This window comes from Papio anubis, chromosome 4, assembly GCF_008728515.1.
Source record: "Papio anubis isolate 15944 chromosome 4, Panubis1.0, whole genome shotgun sequence".
Taxonomy (NCBI): domain Eukaryota; kingdom Metazoa; phylum Chordata; class Mammalia; order Primates; family Cercopithecidae; genus Papio; species Papio anubis.
The window spans coordinates 24,849,562-24,873,610 of NC_044979.1; the positions used below are offsets into that span (position 1 = coordinate 24,849,562).

General features: G+C 38.8%; 1 protein-coding gene across 7 annotated transcripts in view; it reads right to left on the reverse strand.

The window, feature by feature from the left end:
• EXOC4 (exocyst complex component 4) overlaps window positions 1–24,049 on the reverse strand; it is an 818,008-nt gene that overhangs the window by 359,585 nt on the left and 434,374 nt on the right. Inside the window, exon 11 of one of the 7 annotated variants that reach the window (XM_017957176.3) lies at window positions 14,870–15,924. The exons of the other annotated variants lie outside the window; for them this stretch is intronic. Within the exon in view, the coding sequence (XP_017812665.2) occupies window positions 15,873–15,924 (52 nt within the window). The 3' untranslated portion in view covers window positions 14,870–15,872. Of the gene's footprint in view, window positions 1–14,869; window positions 15,925–24,049 lie in introns of those variants that run through there. 7 annotated transcript variants of the gene reach the window in all.

The window sequence follows — 24,049 nt, forward strand, 5'->3', positions numbered from 1 at the left end:
TCAAAACAGCGCATTATAAATAATATGAATCACAGAGCACCTTAAAAATTTCTGGTATTTTTATCATTCCATTATCTAAATAATTGTTCATCGCCACTCATGATAACCAGAACTTCAGAATTTCAAAATCCAGGAATTCCATTCCATCAAAACCAAAAGTGAGGCCAGGCACAGTGACTTATGCTCATAATCCCAGCATTTTGGGAGGCCAAGGCGGGTGGATCCCTTGAGGTCAGGAGTTCGAGACCAGCCTGCCCAACATGACAAAACCCTGTCTCTACTAAAAATACAAAAATTAGCCAGGCGTGGTGGTGTGTGCCTGTAGTCCCAGCTACTCAGGAGGCTGAGGCAGGAGAATTGCTTGAACCCAGGAGGTGGAGGTTGCAGTGAGCCGAGATCATGCCACTGCACTCCAGTCTGGGCGATGGAGTGAGGCTCTGTCTCCAAAAAAAAAAAAAAAGATAGCAAATATCGTTCAGAAATAAGCACCTGGGAGGTGAGCAAAAACTGGGCAGATTCCTAAAATCTACACTAAAATAGAAAACTTAATTAATTGGTATTTCATTTTCAACTTCGTCTTTGCTTCTTTTTAACAATGGCTTTTTTTTTAGTTGACTCTTGTGGAGGAAAAAAAACAACAACAACGGCTTTTCTGTCATCTTTTATTTTCTTTGTATATGTCGATACAGAGTCTCGCTCTGTCACCCAGGTTGGAGTGCAGTGGCATGATCTTGGCTCACTGCAACCTCCACCTCCTGGGTTCCAGTGATTCTCATGCCTCAGCCTCCAGAGTAGCTGGGATTATAGACATACATCACCACATTTTCTGTCATTTTCTTGACTAATCATGGATCTATGTTAAATTCTATACTTTTACCTGTAAATGCTTCAATACAGATCCTTCAAAGAACCTTATAGTGAATTATGTCCTAAATTAGTCTCTTAGCTTCAATTCTATATTGGTTTTTTGAAAGCACAGGCAAAAAAAAGGCCACTTAATATGTACACACCTATGTCTTATAAGAGTTCACTGGGATAGAGACAGTGAAAGCTTGAGGTTATAAATGTCTGTGTTTCCCCAAATTCACACGCTGAAGCCCTAATCCCCAGTGTGACAATATTAGGAGGTGGGGCCTTTGGGAGGTACTTAGATTTAGATGGGGTCATAAGGGTGGGGCCTCATGACGGCGTTAGTGCCCTTATGCAAACAAGAAGAGAGACAGGTGCTCTTCCCTCCCCGCTTTTCCCCTTGCTCCAACCATAAGCCATGCGGGGATATTAAGCACTTCAAATGTGGCTAGTCCAAAAGGAGATGTGCTCAAAGTGTAAAATACATGCTGGGTTTCTAAGACCTAACATGAAAAAAAGAATGTAAAATATCTCCTTAAAATGTTTATATTGATTACAGATTGAAAAGATAATATTTTGGATGTATTGGGTACAATAAAATGTATTATTAAAATTTATTTCATTGATTTCTTTATACTTTTTTAATGTGGCTCATATTATTTCTATTGGAAATAAAATTATATGTGTGACTTGCATTATATTTCTGCTATCAGAGAGGGCTCTTAGTCAACCAAAAGCCATGTCTAATGATGACTTGGGGGTTTCCACGTATGTGTGTATAAATGTAAACGTAAGTACAAATACTAATATGTTTGTGCACCTCTCCTTTGTTGTATCCTTTTGTAACTGATAAACCTATTTTGTAAATTCTTATAAAGTAAAATCACAGTAGCATGCTGGAAATTATTTATCTGGATATTTTTGGTACAATAATTTAATTATATTGAGGCTAATGGAACTAATAAAAAAATTCATACACAATTTTTCACACACACAGATACAGACTTGCACATACACATACATATGGTGGTCGTCAAAATGACATTAATTCAAACTTGTTGGGAGGGAAGTTTATACACAACCTGGCAGAAAAGTCAGGTGGATACTATACTTTTTTAAAAATTAAGAGAGATGATTTCTAAAGTTATAATTGCACTGGAACTTCTAGTTAAATGCTGTCTGCTTCTAGTAGAAACTAAGTTTAAAAAACAAATAAAAATACAGTAGTTCTTCCTTATCTACAGTTTTGCTTTCTGTGGCTTCAGTTACCTGCAGTCAATTGTGTTTCAAAAATATAAAATGAAAAATTTCAGAAATAAACAACTCATGCATTTTAAATTGCACACCATTCTGAATAGTGTGATGATATCTTATGCTGTCCCACTCTGTCTCATCCAGGATATGAATCATTCCTTTGTCTAGCGTATCCATGAGTTTTATGCTACCTGTCCGTTAGTCACTTCGTAGCCATCTCGATTACAAAGTCAACTCTCAGATGGGTATTGCAGTGCTTCTGTTCAAGTAATCTTTATTTTACTTAATAATGGCCCCAGAGTCCAAAAGTAGTGATGCTGGCAATTTGGATACACCAAAAATAGGCCATAAAATTCTTTCTTAATATTTAATATTTTTGGACCACAACTGACCATGGGTAACTGTAGCCACAGATAGCAAAATTGTGGATAAGGAGAAACTACTATATTTTTATTTGTTTAGTAACTATAGTTTCTACTAGAAGCAGACAGAATTTAACTAGCAGTTCCAGTACATTTATAATTTTAGAAATAATCTCTCTTAATTATTCTTCTTCTTATTTTTTTGAGATGGAGTCTTCCTCTGACACTGAGGCTGGAGTGCAGTGGGATGATCTCAGCTCACTCCAGCCTCTGTCTCCCAGGTTCAAGTGATTCTCCTGCCTTAGCCTCCTGAATTGCTGGGATTACAGGCACGCACCACCACACCTGGCTAATTTGTGTATTTTTAGTAAGAGATGGAGTTTCATCATGTTGGCCAGGCTGGTCTTGAGAACTCCTGACCTCAAGTGATCCACCGGCCTCAGCCTCCCACAGTGCCGGGTCTATAGGCGTGAGCTACCATGCCTGCTTCTCTCTCAATTTTTAAAAAGTACAGTATCTACCTGGCTTTTCTGCTAAGTGAAAGGTGAAAGTTCTTAACTTAGGGAAATAAAATAAAATCATATGCGGAGGTTACTAAGATCTAAGGTAAGAACAAATTTTCTAGCTGTGAAATTGTGAACAGCAGATTCTTATAATTGTTCACCATGTTGAGCAACCCTAATTCAAAAGTCTGAAATCTGAAATGCTCTAAAAGCTGAAACATTCTGAGAATCACATGATGCCACAAGTGGAAAATTCACACGTGACCTCACGTGACAAGTCACAGTCCAACTGCAGGTGCACAACACCGTTTATTCAGCACTCCCAAGGAACAAAAGACCCTCCCAGGAAGGATATCTTTCTTCCCTTCAGCTGCAATGTATCTTCCACACACACCCAGATTCCCCCCATAAAAGCACGCTCACAAAGTGTAATACAATGCCACACGTACAGGCCAGATGCAGCAAGGACAGGTTCCCCAGGATGGAGCTAAGACCTATGTGCATTAGTCACTGTGTTTGTGTGCTTATTCTCTGCTCTGTGGTGAAAGATATTGTTGAAAATGTCAAGAAGGCTATGAAAAACAGTGATCAGCAAAAGAGAAAGCATTTATGTTTCTCTATAGCACTGAAAGTCAGGCTGTTGGAGAAACTGAATAGCAGTGTAAGTATGAAACATGTCACAGAAGACTATGGTGTTACAATGACCTCCATATACGACCTGAAGAAAACAAGGATAAACAGTTGAAGTTTCATGCTGAAAGTGATAAACAAAGTTAATGAAACAAAGAAAAACACTGCAGAAAGCCAAAAATACAGATCTTAGGGATGGCCATGGCAGCTCACACCTGTAATACCAGCACTTTGGGAGGTCAAGACAGGAGGATCACCTAACTGCAAGAGGTCAAGACCAGCCTGGGCAATACGGCAAGTCCTCACCACTATTTAAAAAACAATTTATTAATTTTAAAATCTTAGGTGTTGAAAGAGGGGATTCATCAGTGTCACAGTGAACACATGCCACTTAATGGTATGCTGATGATGAAACAAGCAAAGCTCTATCAAGATGAACTGAAAATCGAAGGGAACTGTAAATATTCAACAGGCTACTTATAGAAACTTAAGACATGGAATTCAATTTGTTTTAAAGATTTATACAGTGAGAAAGCATCTGCTGACCATGAAGCAGCAGAGCAATTCACTGACGAATTTGCCAAGGTCATTGCTGATGGAAATCTGATGCCTGAACAAGTCTATAATGCTGTTAAAACATCACTGTTTTGGTGTATGGTCCCAGAAAGACACTGGCTACAGCTGATGAGACAGCTCCTACAGGAACTAAGGATGCCAATGACAGAATAACTGTGCTGGGATGTTCCAATGCAGTAGGCACGCAAAAGGATAAATTTGTTATGATAGGCAAAGGCTATGATCTCACTGTTTTCAAGGAGTGAATTTCTTACTAGTCTATTATTAAATGAACAAAAAGGCATTTATCACCAGGGACATCTCTTCTGATTGGTTTCACAAACATTTTGTGTCAGTGACTTGTGCTCACTGAAAGGAAGCTGGCCGGGATGACAAATGCACGACTTTATTATTCCTTGACCACTGTTCTGCTCATCCTCCAGCAGAAATTCTCATCAAAAATCATGTTCATGCCACATATACTCCCCCTAAATGTGAATTTATTAATTCATCCATGTGACGAAGGTATCCTTACATCAATGCAGAGTGAATATAAAAATGCATTCTTGAACAACATGCTAGCAGCATGAACATTGGTGTGGCTGTGGAAGATATTCAAAAGGAGTTTAGCACAAATAATGCTACATATGCTGTTGCCGACACCTAGAACACTGTGACTAAAGACATAGTGGTGCATGCCTGACACGGCTGCTAACCTGTGACTATGTTCAGTGATAATGATAAACAAAATGCTGACTTTGAAGGATTTCACATGCCGTGTAAGAAAAAAAAGTTTGATCTCCTTACATATGCAAAAGCTGTTATCTTCAGAATCCATCAGTATGCTGGAAGAAGTGGATGTTAAAGAAATTTAACATTGATAATGAGACTTCAGTTATTTCATTCATTGATAAGAAAATAACCAAAATGGTTCTGAATCAAGGTGATTGTGATAATAGTGATGATAAAGATGGCATTGTTAACACTGCAAAATTACTATCTACAGACAACATGGTGCAAATATGTGATGAGCTTATTGAAGGACTAGAGCAGTGCACATTCATAACAGAACATGACAGTTTATAAAATTAAAGAAAGACTTCTAAGACAAAAATCATTATGGAGCCGCAGATGACTCTGCTGGAAGCATTTTTAAAAGTCACCCAGAAGAATGCTTCCTCATCCCTACGGGATCCACTTCCTGGACCCTCAACTGCTTCTGATGTTTCTTCTCACCTAAATAAATAAAATATAGGCTGGGTGCAGTGGCTCATGTCTGTAATCCCAGCGAGTTGGGAGGCCAAGGCAGGAGGATCACTTGAACCTAGGTGTTTGAGACTGGCCTCGGCAACGAAGCAAAATTTTTTTAAAACATTGGCTGGAAGTCATAATGCCCACTTGCAATCCAGGCTACTCAAGAGGCTAAGGTGAGATAATTGCTTGAGCCCATGGTTTCAAGGTTGTAGTGAGACGTGATCATGCCACTGCACTCCAGCTTGGGCAACAGCATGAGATCCTGTCAAGACAGATGGAAGAAAGGAGGGGGGGGGGGGAGGGAGGGAGGGAGGGAGGGAGGGAAAGAGGGAAGGAGGGAAGGAAGGAAGGAAGCAAGGAAGCAAGGAAGCAAGGAAGCAAGGAAGCAAGGAAGCAAGCAAGGAAGGAAGGAAGGAAGGAAGGAAGGAAGGAAGGAAGGAAGGAAGGATCACTGGTGGCGACAAAGCCAGCTGTGGTTCAGCAGCTGATGTGGGTGTTCTGGTGATGCTGCTGTGCTGCTTAGATACCCTGAACACATTATTTTTTCACTATTTTAATGGTATGTTATATATTTTGCTATCAACTATTTATGTGTGAATAAGTGAAGCATAAGAAAATGATTGCTTATCAGTAGCATATATATTCAGAGTCAGAAATGATGATCGCTTGAGCCTGGGAGGTCGAGGCTGCAGTGAGTCAAGATCACCACACTGCACTCCAGCCTGGGCGACAGAGGGAGATACTGTCTCGAAAAGGGGAAGGAGAAGGGGAAGGAGAAGGGGAAGGGGAAGGGGAAGGGGAAGGGGAAGGGGAAGGGGAGGAAAAGGGAAGGGGAGGAAAAGGAGAGGGGAGGAAAAGGAGAGGGGAGGGGAAGGGAAGGGAGGGGAGGGGAGGGAAGGGGAGGGGAGGGGAGGGGAGGGGAGAGGAGGGGAAGGGAAGGGAAATGACAGTGATTCCAAACAACCACAGATTGTCCCCATGGGTGGCTGAGATACTGACACCTTTGTTTCCTGATGGTTTAATGTACACAAACTTTATTACATGCACAAAATTATCACAAATAATATATAAAGTTATCTTCAGGATATGTGCATAAGGTGTATATGAAAATAAATGAATTTTTTATTTAGACCTGGGTCCCATCCTTAAGATATCTCATTTTATATATATGCAAATATTCCAAAATCTGAAAAAAATCAGAAATGCAAAACATTTCTGGTCCCAAGAATTTCAGAAAAGGGATATTCAACCTGCATTTTATTATTAGTTATTGTTGGTAACCTGTGACTGTGCCTAATTTATAAATTAAATCTTATCCCAGGTATGTACATATAGGAAAAAACACAGTGTATATGGGGCTTGGCACTGTCTATGGATTCAGGTATCCACTGGAGGTCCTGGAATGTCTTCCCCATGGATAAGAGGGGGAGTCACTCTAACCAACAACCAGCATAACAAGGCCCCAGTGTAGGCAAAATCCTTAACAGTGTCTAAAACACTGTTGCTTAAGCAGGCAAATGTTTCCCTTTTCAGCTTGTTGATCTTGTTTAATCAGGTCCTTCATTAAAATCTTTAAGGTAATACTATGCTTCAACTCAGTTCCAATTCAGATTAATGCTGAACGATAAAGTCTCTTGTACTCTGTGGAGATCTTTTTGGGGCATGTAAGAGCTATTTGGACAATAAAAAAATTCTCAAGTCTAGGACATTTTACTTTGAATTATCTATGGTGAAATTCAAGTTGGAAAAGTAAGACTTCATGGGTGTTCTTAACTCTGGTGGAATACCACTTGCAAGTTCAAAGTAATGTTTATTTTCATTAACATACGTATCTGTATTTTTATTCTCATACTGCTTACCTGGTCTTTTCTATTTATTATACCAGGTAAGAATACAGTATAATTTTTTTTCTTGGTAGAGACAGGGTCTGGCTATATTACTGTGGCTGACCTTGAACTCCTGAGTTCATACTAAGCCTAATATTTGAATTTGATCAAGTTAAATTAACTTACAACAGACACTACTAAACTAAGTTAATATTGACTATCAGAGAAGCCCTCTTTTTTCCCTTTACTAACTAAAAATAAGGGCCACAGACAAGGGTCCCTGTAGTGTTCCTTAGACTATATTTGATACTTATGTCTCCATATAAAAAACAATTACCAAGCCAACCTCCTTCAGCTAATAAAAACATAAATCCAGTAAAATAAATGAATGTGGATTGTCTATTATTTGTTATAATATAATCTAATATAATCTGACATATACATCTTAACTAAGACCTATTAGCACAACAATGACTACAAGCTGAAATTCACAAATCCAAAAGCTGAGTATTTGCCCATGTGTCTCCTCAGATAGCCCCCTTGCTAACGAACAAATGGAAACAATTTCCTGCAATTTTGGAATTTGTCAAAACTCATAGAGCATATCAGAGTTGAATATAAGAAAAGAGCCCACAACCAATATATTTTCAATTTCTTTTGTTAACATACAAAGTTGAGATGACTTTGATATAAAGAACTTGAATCAACATCTTACAGATTAGATTAGTGCAGCTCCTCCAAATTACATCCTGAAAAAAAAAAAAATAGTCCCTCAAGAAAAAATAGGAGTAATTTTGAAGAGGATTGTGTTAACAGATAACTGTAAAATATTGCGTGTTACAGCAATCTCTTTGGCACTATGCACTTTAGCCCATTATAGTTGAGAAAAGTCCTGGAGTCAAAAGCAAAAAATACCATTAACTTTTACTTGAGGTTTTTCCAAAATCCATCTTCCCCTCCACTGGCCATGATTCCAGTTACGTTTCTTGGAAGCAACAGTGTCACGTGGACTGTAGCTGGGCAAAAGCTAGTTTTCTGAACAGTATATAGGATTGACCGACAAATAAGCATAATGTCAGACTAAATCTAAGGGACAATCTGTACGACTTCAGCAAGCTATGTAGCTACCTCAGACCTTGGTTTTTCTAAAAATATAAGAATCATAACATATGTCACAATTATATAATGTGAAATCAGTTGTTCTGTTACATTTTCTATTGCAAACAATAAATTTTACTCATTAAATCAAAATCAAACAATTAGTGAACGTTCAATGTTTCAGACTCTATGGGAGCTCCCAGAGATGGTCCTTAAATGAAGGAGCTCACATGTACTTGAGAGGACTGTGAAAGTTGTCCACGTCAAAATAGAGTCACTTATGTCAAACTCCAACAAAATGGAGCCAGGATGCAATGAATGACAGGCCCTCATGCACATTTGCTTGACAAAAGGAATTATCATAAGAGACTGCCCAAACCACAATGTTATATAAAGCCTACTGCAACCCTACCATACAGATTAGTTCTACAAGGAGAGCTGCCCAGCAACTGCCTGTTCCACTAATGAACTGATGCCAAACAGCTACTGTAACCTCCCTCATTTTGCCTTTACAGACTCTTACCTTCCCTTGCCTCTCTGGAAGCGCCTAGGATCCATCATAGCAGGAATATCCTGGATCGCTCCCCTGCTATTCCTGAAGAAACTCTTTGGAGAGTTGGTCTTTCTGTTGCTTATTTTAGGTTGATAAGACATACACTTAAAAAAACCATTGCAGGTGCAGACTGGGGGAAAAAACACTGACTCAGTCTAGAAAAGTGTCAGGCGGAGAAGGCTCTTTTGAAGAATGGACCTGAGGGGATGCATACCAATTTGCTCCAGGAGCAGCAAAGGGAAAGAGAATTCCAAAGAGAGAGAAGAGTGTAAGAACATGCATTTTAAACCCTCTAAATTAAATACATCCCTCTCTTGAGATTTCAGACTAGCCTCTTTACTGTGTATTTTAATTTCACCTGTGCAAATATTTATATCTTATCAATGTGATTCTAAGAAAAGTGAATGCTGATACTAAACAATAACATTACTTCTAGAAAGCAACCTCAAATTAGTGCAGTTTTACAAGAAATACAATATACATGCTACAGAACTTCAAAGCACACGCCTATTTTATTCCCTACTTTTTCATTTTCATAATTTATTGTTACAGTCAGCTTTTAATTTCCATATTGCAGACACACATCATACACAAATAAATTAACCATCAACTTCTAAACTTTAACATTCTATGCAAAATCACAGTACAAGGCCTCAAAGCCACCAAGACAGAAAAACAATAGCCAACATACTTGCCGTAAGAAAAAAAAAAGGCACAGAGTGTGTTAAAGTAATGTGCACACTGAATATAGGTTGCTGTTTTTATAAGTTTAAGAAATAGTTATATAGTCTGTAGTGTGAAAAAATAGCTGTATATCTACATGTATCGCATCTTCTTCTTCTTTTTTTTTTTTTTTTTTGACACCACTCTGTTGTCCATGCAGGAGCGCAGTGGCGTGATTTTGGCTCACTGCAACCTCAACCTCGTATACACAGGTGAATCTCCCACCTCAGCCTCCCAAGTAGCTGGGACTAAGGGCGGGCGCCACCACAATCGGCTAATTTTTGTGTCTTTTGTAGAGATACAGGCTGGTCTCAAACTCCTGGGCTCAAGCGATCATCTTACCTTAGCCTCCCAAAGTGCTGGGATGACAGGCATGAGTCACTGCAACCGGCCTGCATCTTCTTTAAGAATAACAGTCTCAACACAGAAGTGAAGGCACTATTTAAACTATACACAATGTTTTTTAAAAAAACGATAGCCTAGGATTTCCACCCCCCCCCCCCCCCCCCCCCCCCATGGAAAGGCACTGATACAGAGAGCAGGGGTAAACAAAACACAACACAACCAAGGTCACAAATATAAACCAACATAATTTTTTTCATAAATTATTTAAATTTTTTAATGGAATAACTTATTCACTTTCTTCTGTTTTTCAAAACAGAACACATATGCAGTTAGTACAACACATTTATAAACCAGCTACATTTGGTTTTACTATAGAGCTGGTGATAGACTCTCTTCATTGACCAAAACTTGAGTCAGCCTCCTCTGAGTCCTTTCTGAGTAAGCAGACATTGGCCTTCCCTCTCTGCTCCTGTAGAATCCAGTTAGAGCAAGAATCCTGCTAAGTCAGTTTAGGGAAAATTGCCCACCTTTGGTATCTGACCACCGTGGATAACTTATCATCTGGCCTGCCTTCAACAAGGGTCCTATCAGGTCGGGTTAGCCAGAACCCCTTGCAGCTGATGCTTCCACTTAGGGACTTTCCACCCAATCCTGCACCATGCTCTTCAGTTATAAATCCCCACTTGTCCTTGTTGGAGTCAGGGTAGAGCCCCATCTCTCTCCCCCACTGAAAGGCCCCATCGCAGTGGTCCCCATACCTATGGCCACGACCCCTTGAATAAAGCCTCCCTTACCATCTTTAATAAGTGCCAAGAATAATTTTTTTTTTTAACACTGCTTTTATTAGGAGAAAAGAATATGAGCTCTGGAGTTACACACCTCTGGGTTCCAAGCCATATTCTACCATTAACTAGTTTTGTGGCTTTCTGTAAGTTTTAAAAACCTTCAGTGCTCAATGAAAAATAGGGAAATAATAACATTTGCTTTACAAAATTATTCTGAGTGAAATAAGATAATCTATATTGAAGTGCCTTCTCCTTCCTTAAACTTGAAAATAAGCTACTTAGTCTCCCAATTCCTATTTTTTCCTGTGAATAGAAATAAAAATTTAAAAAAAACAGAGACAAGGATATTAATCAAAGAAAAGGAAAAAGACGATATATCCAGTCTAGTGAAAAGACAACCTCTTTATCTTGAAGCATGACAGAACACTAGTATCACTATGAGAGCTTTGAAAAAAAAAAGAAAGACTTCTCCAGTCCCAAACCTTACCCTATAGTATCAGAATCACCAGGGATGGAGTGTAGGAGTAAGAACTACTTTCAAAGTTCCCTAAATAACATGATGCAGCCAGCCCTACGCTTAGAACAAATTTGTTACAACAGGTAACAGTCCTAATACAGAGTAGGTGCTCAAAACATGTTTATTAAATGAATTATTGCATGATTGACTAAATGAGCTACTTGTAAAATCATTAAAAAGAAAAACTACACTAATGATGTTGCCAGGGACAAGAGATGCAGTGAAAAATAAGACATTTTGCCCTCACAACTTAGTAAGGGAGAGGCTAATATATAAACAAAGAAATTAAATAAAATTGTGGTAAATACAACAACAGAAACATAGTAACGAAGAAAGTGGGATTAATGTGCTGCTCTAAAGCAGCTATAAGAAATCAATAATTATGTTATTCTGTTGTCAATATCAATAACAAACACCAAGATTATACAGAAAAGGAGACCAGAATGAGTGGAAACATTCATTTTGTTTTGCATTTAAAATATTGTTAACATAAGACCATGAGGTACATGGGAGAAAAAAAGAGGAGCTTTATTTTCTATAAGCAATATGCAGATTGGGGACCAGAAGCCTACAGTGCAAACTGAAAATGTGTTGGCTCTGAGGATGGGTTGGAGAGTCAGAGATTATGAAGGCAAAAACTGGAGGACAGAGGAGGGGAGTCAGGGGAGTGAGGAATAGTCTTGATTGGATGACCTTTAAGCCCTAAATCACCAGTCTCTCTTAATTGGCTGGTTCAGTGGTCAGTTGGTTGGTATCAGGTGGTCTGTTGGTGGTCAGCTGGGGGATTTCCAGCTACAGCCAATCTCTGCATTGACAACAGAAACTGGTTTGGCATGATTGTAGAAAGGGAGGTCCTGTGACACTTTAACAGCATCTCTGCAAAACACAGAGTACATGACTACCCCCTCACACAGCCATGGCCACCTGATCTGTTTAACAAGCACCTCAGTTAGCCACAGGAAGTCCACTTTGCCAGCCAGGGGCATACTTTAACAATGTCATGCTTTAAATGCCCCTTGATCAGTAAAATGTTTTATTTTTTAATGACCTAAGAAGCAGTACAAATAACCTCTAAAACTTGAAAAATGTTTGAACCATATTTATATGTTAATCTTCATATAATAAAACATTATTTCAAGCAATCCCTACATACAGTTGTGTTTCAGTGTAACAAATGAATTTGGATGGTCCTTTGGCTTTTACTGTAATAGAATTTGATTCATACAACGTAATTGTTAGGATAAGCATAACTCAGATGCCTCTGGAATTCCATTTCAAATTTGTAAAATGCTGAGACAACTCAATGAACATCAATGATAACGGACTAGAAAAGGTGCTATCTCTATGTCACTGCAACAATTATCAATACAGACTTATTTAAGCTGATGATGGTTTGGTTTTACCCCAATATTTAAATAATAAGTCATTAGTTAATTATAACATTATTAAATGATATGAAGTCTCTTAAAAGTAAGAGGCTAGTTGGGAAGGGATTCAACTATTGAGAAAGAGGTGAAAAGTGAAGGTGAAATGTGGAAACCTGCTGTCCACAAAGTCTACTTTCTTATTAAAAAAATGCTAGACATATAATCAAAAAAAAGGAAATCAATATATCAAAGATACCTATATGTTCATATTTATTGCAATACTATTCATAATAACCACGATATGGAATCAACCTAAGTGTCTGTCAACAGATAAATGGATAAAGAAACTACAATACACATACACATTGGAATATTATTCAGTCATTAAAAAGAATGGGAAGCTGTCATTTGCAACAATATAGATAGAACTGCAAGTCCTTACGTCAAATGAAAAAACCTAGGCACAGAAAGACAAATGTTGCATGTTCTCACACATATGTGGTAAGGTAAAAAAATGAATCTCATGGAGATAGGGAGTAGATTATTGATTACCATAGTTAGAAAGGGTAGTGGGGGCCGGGAGCGGCGGCTCACACCTGTAACTCCAGCACTTTGGGAGGCCGAGGCGGGTGGATCACCTGTGGTTGGGAGTTCGAAACCAGCCTGACCAACATGGAGAAACCCCATTTCTAATAAAAATACAAAATTAGCCGGGCGTGGTGGCGCATGCCTGTAATCCCAGCTACTCGGGAGGCTGAGGCAGGAGAATCGATTGAACCCAGGAATCGGAGGTCGCAGTGAGCTGAGATTGCGCCATTGCACAAAGAAAAGGTAGTGGGAAGAGAAGATGATGGAAGGTTGATTAATAGGTACAAAAATGGAGTTAAAAGGAATAAGATCTAGAGTATGATCGTGCAAATAGGGTGACTATAGTTAATAATTTATTGCATATTTCAAAGTAGCTAGAAGAATTTGAATGTTCCCAACATAAAGAAAACTGTTACAGTGACAGATATCCCAATTACCTTGATTTGATCATTACACATTGTAAGCATCAAATGTAAGTATCAAAATTTCAGAAGAACCCCCAAAATATGCACAACTATTAGGTAAAAATTAAAAAAATAAAAATAAATGAAACGAGAATACATCTCTAATTGCTTTTCTTTACACACACTGTTAGACCAAAAGTAGACAATTTCAGTACGATAAACAACTCTGTTTCTTTTAGGTTGCAAGGGAGAGGAATGGAAATAATATTGTAATTCTTGAAATAAGTCACATTCGCTCATCTTCTGAGCATTTACAGCGGTTCTCAAGTTTAAGCATACCTAAGGATAACCTGTAAAGGCTTTAAAAATGCAGATTTCAGGGCCCAACAGTGTTTCTACTTCCATAGGTCTGAGACTTAGCATTTCTAACAATTTTTTTTTTTTGAGAAGGAATCTCGTTCTGTTGCCAGGCTGGAGTCCATCAGCCTGATCTTGGCTCACTGCAATCTCTGCCTCCCAGGTTCAAGCGATTCTCCTGCCTCAGCCTCCCAAGTAGCTGGGACTATAGGCATGTACCACCACGCCCGGCTAATTTTTGTATTTTTAGTAGAGGCGGGGTTTCACTATGTTGGCCAGGATGGTCTCAATCTCTTGACCTCGTGATCTGCCCACCTTGGCCTCCCAAAGTGCTGGGATTACAGGCGTGAGCCACTGCACCCGGCCAGCATTTCTAACAATCTTAAGAGATGTTCATCCAAGGGTTACTCTGTGAGACTCCCTGGTAAGCATTATCTCTTCAGCCTTGAACACCACTAAACAACCTGGCCATATCCACTGAAGCTTAGGTCATAAATAATCTCTTCTGAAACCTCATCTGAGACCTTAGTGGTGTCTTCCTATCCTGCTTCCCCTTCCTCTTATAGAAAAGACATTTCTCTTACAGCCCTTCTCTGCCAGGGACTGCACTGAGGCTAGGTTTATCTACATGGCTATTTTTTCTATCACCCGTGCCTACAATATAGACAGCATTTTATTTTTTTTTTACTGATTTAAATGCATGTGATTATCAAGAGAGTGGGCCCTGGAATCAGATTGCCTGGGTTTGAATCATGGCTACATGACTTTCTAACTGTGTAACTAGGAGTGTGATGGTTAATACTGGATGTCAACTGGATTGGCCTGAAGGATGCAAAGTATTGTTCCTGGGTGTGTCTGCGAGGGTGTTGCCAAAGGAGATTAACATTTGAGTCAGTGAACTGGGAGAGGCAGACCCACCCTCAAGCTGGGTGGGCCCCATCTAATCAGCTGCCAGCAGGGCTAGAATAAAGCAGGCAGGGGAAGGTGGAAGAATTTTGACTTGCTGAATCTTTTGGCTACATCCCTCTCCGACGTTGGATGCTTCCTGCCCTCTAACATCAGACTGCAAGTTCTTTGGCTTTTGGACTCTTGGACTCACACCAGTGGTTTGCCAGGGGCTACTGGACCTTCAGCCGCAGACTGAGGGGTGCACTGTTGGCTTCCCTACTTTTGAGGTTTTGGAAGTCAGACTGGCTTCCTTGCTCCTCAGCTTGCAGACAGCTTACTGTGAGACTTCACTTTATGATCGTGTGACTCAGTACTCCTTACTAAACTCCCCTTCATATATACATCTATCCTATTAGTTCTGTCCCTCTAGAGAACCCTAATACAAGGGCATGCTACTTAAATTCTCTGGACCTCAGTTTCCCTATCCAAAACAAGGAGGAGGATATCAACAGGACACACTTCACAGGACCAAGCTACAAATGGAATAAAATAACATGTGAAGTGCTTAGCACAGTAATGAACATGTGGAAAATAATTAATTTCTATTTCGTTGACAATATTATTAAGAAATACTAAGGAGGAGGAGGAAGGTTAAGGTGCTGTTGGAAAACTCTTGAATAAAAAGGTACATGAACATACACTGATTTTTACACATAGACTGATACTTATTGCTTCTGGACACAGACTGAGTATTAAGTTTAAAAAGGACTAAGAACTCTGTTGATTTTTTAAATATTTTCTTTTCCAGTTTCTCATAACTGGCAATCCAGAGGGATTCTGATTCGCTGGAAGGGGAGATTATGGAAGTGGAATCTCTCAAATATGGGTAAGATGGAAGTGCTTAACAAGTATCTGGGATTTCTTCCATCTTCCCATTCACACAACAACAATTTCCTTAGATTTCCCATAAAAGGTCCACAGACCCTGTGAGTGTCCCAGGGCGGAAGGTAAGTGTTAAGAGTTGTACACGATCGATCTGAGCTCAGTTAGGGGAGACACTGTGACGCTGTAAAAAGAAAAGCACAGAATGAGTAATTCCTAGATTGGTAGAGAAAAGACTTTAGTAAAAACTATTTTTTTTTTTTAAACAACTAATAACGTGTATATTTTGCAATCACATTTGGAGAGTATGCCAGGAAATTCTACTGCTCATAGCTGGACTCTAGAAATACTCTCTTGAGGATTACTTTTGGCTTGATTGTTTTTTCTACTTAGGTATATTGGCGCTAAGGTAGTTTTTTTGTTACTACTGCTTCACAAATTTTGCAGGTTAAAACTACCACAGACATACTCCATAGCCTAATTATTTATGCATAGGTGAGAAGTGAATGTCTTCCAAAGATAATCTTGACCCAGCCCTATCATTATTTCCTCTATATTATTTTGCCTCCCATCAGAGATGAGGTGGTCTCTCCAACAGCAGATTGAACCATCAGCCATGAGATTATGACGCACACAGTGGAGGTAGTCAAAGGATAGTATCTTTTCCATGTGAAGGCTTCCTGTAATTTTAAGCACAGCCTTATTCCAAGCACACTGGCTGCTTTTCGATTTCTCAAATGTGCCAAGCTCTTCCTCACCTCAGAAACATCCATTCTCAACTTGAATACACCTCCCCAGGAGGCAATTTTGGCTGAAACTTCTTAAAGTGGCCACCAAATTTTATTCTTTACTGTACTACTCCCTGGGGATTTCCTGACAGCCACTTACTGGATTTCGTAATTATCTGATATTTTTGCTTGCTTACTTCTTGTTTATTATCTGTCTCTCCCCATTATATTTATAAGCTCCTTGAAGACACAGGTCATGTCTGTCCGGTTCACTATTACATATCCAGCATACATAATAAGTTTCTGGCATACAGAATATACTCAGTAAATATGTATTATTAATATTTTATTTGCTCTGTTGTACTGCATTTACTTCATTGTTAAAAATACATGCATTACATTACAAAGTATTATCTTCAAGAGAATCTCTAGAAGCTATCCCATTTTCAGGAACAGATAATTCTTCTGAGCAAATGGTTTATTTTATATGACAGACCCAAGGAATCAAATGAGATATATCTATGTGCATCTCTGTGCTGACTGCTGGAAAGCTCAAGACAGTCACAGTCCATCTCCAACCACTAACATCAATGGCTGCTTCTGACTTTTTGAGCCATCATTTCCTTAGTTTCACATTTCTCATATATCATTAAGTTTAACTTACTTAATTACATCTGTAAAAGCCACCTTAAATCTTTCGTGAATGAGGGAGATGAGCATATACTACCCTAAAATATGCTGCTCAAACACAAGGATTATTTTGAGCTAAAGGCAAGTGAGAAAGAACAGACGCAGAAGAGTTCTCTGCCCTCCCTTATCTGCTTAAAAGCAGGGCAGAAATTTCCCTTGTGAGGGTGTTCCCTACTTCTGGACCAGAGAAAGGAGAGCAACTCTTATCACAAGTTATCACAAGATAAGGAGTTGGCATGGAGATGAGACTGTATAAGCAACCCTTACTAAAATAATCCTATCTTCCATTAGTTTCCCCCATATTCCTAGTCACTTCCCCACAATTTATGGCTCCTTGAAGCCCAACCCACCCTGTCCTGCGTTTGAATGATATAAGACCCTGAGACTAACTACTTTTTGATTTTCTCTTCTGTGAACTCCCATGTATATAAATATTAATAAAAACTGTGTAGCTTTTATCCTGTTAATCTGTCTTTTGTTATTCTAATTCAGTGGCCCCCAGGCACTGAAATAAAGAATGTAGTGAAAAAGTTTCTCCTCCCACCACATGGAAAAGGGGAGAATATAAACAAATCTAACTGTTTGTTGAGATGAAGCATTTGATTCACCAGAATCCCAGGAGAGCTGCCCCTCTCAGGAAAAAGCCTACAGCAGGAATGATCCTGTATCCAAGGAGGCACTGCTGCATCAGCAGGAAGGGAAGAAAGAAGAAGGCAATGGTAACAGGGAGATAGCATGGTGACATGCAGCCTGTGGGCACAATTTTAGCTGCTCCCATCACTGCAAACTTTGGGCTGAGGAGGAGGTATCTGAAGAGGGCTTTTACAAAGTTTTGCTGTGAGGTGAATCTTAAAAAGTGACTTTCTCCTCTTCAAGAAAATTAAGAGTAAGTATCTTTATTCTGACAAAGACTCTGTTAAAATTTATAGGAGGCTATGGGTTTGGACTCAGATCCTACACTAAGCCCAAGAGACCAAACCAAAATGGAGTGACTCATGCTGAAGTAGCAAGCCACCAAGCTGAAAGTAAGTTATTTATCTGACCTTCTGGGAAACCAGGAGAGAGATGATAGCCAAAACTCCAAACAGGCCAGTTTTAGCTGGCATGATAAAGAAGGTCCCTGTGCTTCAACTTCCATAAAGAAAATGGCTTTGAAATGACCAATCCAATTACTGCAGTCTGTTTTTGTTTTCCACAGTCATTTTTAGTCTATAAAGCCAAACTCATCTGCTCAGCTCATCAAAACACTCATTCTGTTTTATAGGATGAGGCGTTGCTTGATTCTAAAATTGCAAATAAAGGTCAATTAAGATGTTTAAGCTAAATTTGTTGTAATTTTGTCTTTTGACAGTTCTTTCCCTTGACCAAACTTGAGTCAGGCTTCTCTGAGCCCTCCTTCTGATGAGGTCCCTGACCTTGGATTCTGTCCTTGGCTCCTTCAGTCCAGTTTTAGCAACAATCCTACTGGGTCAGTTGAGGAAAAGTCCCTCACCCTGAATATCTGATCAAATTCCACCTCCCCACCCTTGATATCTGACTACCTTTGATATCTGATCAAATTCTTTATCCCCTGCCTTCCATGTTTTACCACCTTGGCCTGCCTTCAGCAATAATCCTATCAAGTTGGTTTAGCCAGAACACTGTTACCCCTGATGTTTCTTCTTAGTAATTTTCCATACAGTGAGCCACATCCATACCCTTGGCTATAAATCTCTACTTCTCTTTAATACATTCTCAGTTGAAACTGATCTTTCTACCCCACTACAAAACTCCATTGTAGTAGCCCCCCCTTGAATAAATTCTGTCTTTAACAAGAATCATGAAATAATTGATTTCTTTTTTTTTTTTTTTTAACAATTCCTTCATAGCCCTCATTGTTAGATTGGTTTGTTACATTAGGCCACGAGACTGCTCAGCTTTCTGTATTTTATATGTGTTAGAGTAGATAAATGTAAGAGGAACTATGAAAACACTAAAGGACGAAGCTTAAGCTGGTCAGGGACATTATTTCATCATGATCATGAATAATCACCTCTACTATGACAGCCATTCACTGAGAAATTGCTGGATGTGTTGGTTATTCTACTTAAGAGACCAAAGCATAGTTTCCAGACTGTTTCTTTTCCAAACTATTCGACTAAAGCAACACATTTCGGGAAGGAGGGTGGTTACAAGGGAATGAAGACTGGGCCTGTATGAAAGAAACTATATAGATAAATAGTCACATTAACAAAATATATCTATGGAAAGAAGACAGCACAAATTCAGCATGTGCACAGAATGTTGTGAATGCCTGACTAGTAGATGAGATCCCATTGGTTAATTCCAAAAGAACTAGAATCTTTTGGTTTCTTAAGTATTCAGAGTGTGATATAAATGTCAACACTTTCACATAGGAACCAATGAAGCACTTCTTGACCAAAAAAAAAAAAAAAAAGGGGGCCCAGACCATGGGGCTATGCCTTCTGAAATGTTTAAAATGACGGACAAGCTAAATTGTGTATGAACATTTTATTTTCCTAAGGCAGACAAACTACATTTTTTGCCAACACTGAAAGATAATTTACTTGTTTAAAAATATATTCAGGCCACGTTCTTCCAGCTCTACAAGCTTCCCATACTACTTATAACAAAGAATACTAATGACTAATATAATTGGGCACCATTTCTGTTCTTATCAGTCCCAAAGGAACGATAATCATCACTGTACTGTCATTTCTAAAGTAAAGTAAAATCGCTAATCCATTGGGACTCAAAGTAAAAAGCTGCAAGATATTGCTTTACTGCTGTTACTTTTTTCAATACATATTTTCACTTCTGTAGATTTTCATTCTGTTTAATCAAACATATGCATTGATCAAAGGAAAAATACAGGTAGATATGAACATAATGAAATGCCTATTCCATGCACTGTGTGCCTACACAGAGAAGCACATTTCAACCTACTTCACATAAAGGCCACCTATCATGCTATAAAACTTGCTGCCTTCTTCCTTGCTTTGGTGAAGACCACTATAAAATTACGCAATGACCTCAGGACATTTCTATTTGCATTACAGGGTGTCTCAATCATGATTTTAACTCTGAGCTCAATGGCATGGAAAGTGATGCTAAATGGTTCTCTAAACTATTTTAAGGGAGCTTGCAGGCAAATATAGATGTTCTCTAATCCTAAAAAAAGTAAATTTCACACATGCCTGTATATACAGTTTGTTAGATTTCTATACTAGTATTTTAAGATCCAATGAAAATATTTATGTTAAATAAATATCTTTTATCTAACAGGTTTTTTTTTTTTAATGGCAACTGATTTAAAAGCTAGTTAAGCTAAAATAATGACCAATTGTTTGAATTATTTTTTAAGGACAGATTGAAGAATGTAACTAGTTAGGAGAAAAAGTAACACTTGTATTAACGTTACAGAAACACCAGAAGTTCAGTATAGGTCCTGCTGCTCACTGTGCAGAAAGTCAATCACTGAGATGGTGACTATTGCCAAGGAAGACTTTAGTCAGGTGCTACAGCCAAGGAGGCAGGAACTCAGTCTCAAATCAATCTCCTTGACTGACCAAAACTAAGGGTTTATATAGCAGAGAAGAAATGAACAATGTGTCAAGAAAACCGGAATTAGGGATAGGCAAGGAAGCAATCATGGTGAATGAGGGGTTCAGCATCTTATTGTCTGGATTTAGTGATCTGGTGAGTTTCAGTTCTTTTTTCTTTAATTTTAAATATAATATTTTAATTTTTTATTTCCATAAGTTTTTGGGGAACAGGTAGTATTTGGTTACATGAGTAAGTTATTTGGTGGTGATTTGGAAGATTTTGGTGCACCCATCACCCTAGTGTACACTAAACCCAATTTGTAGTCTTGTATCCCTCACTTGCCTTCCACCCTTTCCCGATTGCCTAAAGTCCACTGTATCATTCTTATGCCTCTGCATCCTCATAGCTTAGCTCCCAGTTTTGAGTAAGAACTTCATACAATGTTTGGTTTTCCACTCCTGAGTTACTTCACTTAGAATAATAGTCTCCAGTTTCATGAAGTTTGCTGCAAATGCCATTAATTCGTTCCTTTTTATGGCTGAGTAGAATTCCATCACATATACACCACACACACACACACACACACACACACACACACACACACACAGCCACCCCCGCCACAATTCTTTATCCACTCATTGATTGATGGGCATTTGGGCTGGTTCTGTATTTTTGCAATTGCGAATTGTGCTGCTACAAACATGCATGGGCAAGAATCTTTTTTGTATAACGACTTTTTTCGGTCTGGGTAGATACCCAGTAGTGGGATTGCTGGAGCAAAAGGTACTTCTAGTTTTAGTTCTTTAAGGAATCTCCACACTGTTTTCCATAGTGGTTGTACTAGTTTACATTCCCACCAGCAGTGTACCAGTTCCCTTTTCACCACATCCATACCCACATATATTATTTTTCTATTATGGCCATTCTTGCAGGTGTAAGGTGGTATCGCACTGTGCTTTTGATTTGCATTTACCTGATCATTAGTGATGTTGAGCATTTTTTCATATGTTTCTTGGCCATTTGTATATATTCTTTTGAGAACTGTCTATTCATGTCCTTAGTCCACTTTTTGATTCTTAGATACTTTTTTGGGAGGCCTGAAAGTCCATTCCTAAGGAAGGTACTCAGACAAAACAAATGTTAAGTTTCAAGCTTTAGGGCCAGAAGGATCAATTGCTGTGTGTATCCAAAAACAACTGTCTATAGGACTATTGGGTTTTCATCAACAGTGGAGTCCTGTGGTGGGGGGAAAACTGCTAAGAGGCAACAGAGAGGAGGGAAATGCCAATACAGAAATTCTGAACTCAAAATACACGTTTTGATCCATTTTCTGTTGCTTATAATACCTAAAACTGGGTAATTTACAAAGAAAAGGAATTTATCCTTATAGTTATGGAGGCTGGGAAGTCCAAGGTCAAGGGGCCAAATCTGGTGAGGACTTTCTGCAGAATCATGAGGTGGTAATGAGCATCACATGGACAGGGGGCCGACTGTGCCAGCTCAAGTTTCGCTTCCTCTTCTTACATAGCCATCAGTCCCACTCTCATGATAACCCATTAATCCACGAAAAAGAATAAAATCATGTCTATTGCAGCAACATGGAGAGAATTAGAGGCAGTTATCTTAAATGAAACAAGAAAGCCAAATACTCATGTTTTCACTTATAAGTGGAAGCTAAATAATGTGTACACATGGACATGGAGTGAACAATAATAGAAACTGGAGACTTGGAGAGGTGGGAGGTAGGTAAGGGACGAGAAATTAATAGCATTAATTAATAATAACATTATCCAGGTGATCACTACACTAAAAGACCAGACTGTACCACTACGCAATATGTCTATGTAACAAAACTGCACTTGTGTACCTTAAATTTATAGAAATTTTAAAATGTTTAACATTTTCATTTTTAGAGGTCTACTTGTTCTTTCTCAAGTCAGCCTAATCTTCTCTGGCAGCATCTTAATCTTTTACTACTTTTACTATGTTTTGATTTCTATTTCTCAAATGTTTAAAACATAGCCATTTGATATTCTGTAATCAGAAATGTCATTTATAAAGTTATTGGGAACTAACTGAACGGCTGTATTAGTCCATTTTCATACTACTATAAAAAAAACTGCCCAAGACTGGGTAATTTATAAAGGAAAGAGGTTTAAATGACTCACAGTTCACCATGGCTGGCGAGGTCTCGGGAAACTTACAATCATGGAAGAAGGTGAAGGGGAAGCAAGCCACCTTCTTCACAAGGCATCAGGAAGGATAAGTGCTGAGCAAAGGGGGAAGAGCCCTTTAGAAAACCATCGGATCTCGTGAGAACTCACTACCACAAGAACAGCATGGGGGAAACCACCCCATGACTAAATGACCTCCACCTGGTCTCTCCCTTAACACGTGGGATTATGGGGATTACAATTCAAAATGAGATTTGGGTGGGGACACAAGGCCTGACCATACCAACTGCTTACTGTTTCTGCTGACTCCAGTTTATGATTACATATTCCTTGTATATTTCTATGATTGGGGATTGTAAACTCATGTTTTAGAAGATTTTATCCATGGGAAGAACAAAGGCCTAAACTGAAGGCAAATTCCTCAAGAACTGCTTGCTTTTGCTAAGACAAGTTTCCTTGCCATCTCCCTTTGCTGATTAGATTTTTTTTAATTCTACCCTTTAACTGATGATGTAACCCTTCAAAAATTACATGCTTTATAAAAAGGAGGTTTCAATTCTCCATCCCATTTTGTATAGGCCAAAGGCCCTGTCTTCAATAGTGATCCAGCTGTTAAAACTTGGACCTCTAGGTTACAGAGGCTGAAAAATGCCCCATGGCAGCTGAAATTTCAGTGTCCGTTTACTGCTCTGGATTTTAGTTTTCTCTTTATTTGCATCCCCAGGAGACCTCTAACTCTCTAAACAAGGTCAACAATGTTTTTAAAAGGAAGTTTATTGCATTTTACCCAGCATTTCTAACTGCTTTGTACTGAGAAATTTACCAGACATTTTAGCACACAACCTTGCCAGGAATCAAAGTCCTTTCATTTTCTTTTTATGGGGTCCTTTCTAATATATTTTCTTCACCATTTTTTCTTTCTTTCTCTGTGAGATGAGGTATTGCTATGTTGCCCAGGTTGACCCTGAATTTCTGGGCTCAAGCCATCCTCCCACCTCAGCTTCCTGAGTAGCTGGGACTACAGGTCCATGCACCCATGTTTGGCTCTTTTGCATTTTCTTAGACATAGAATCCACAAATCTATCAGATATCATGGAAAAGCCGTCTACCTTATCACACCAAATTATTAAAAAGTCAAAGTAATTTAGTATTTTTAAATTACCAACCCAAA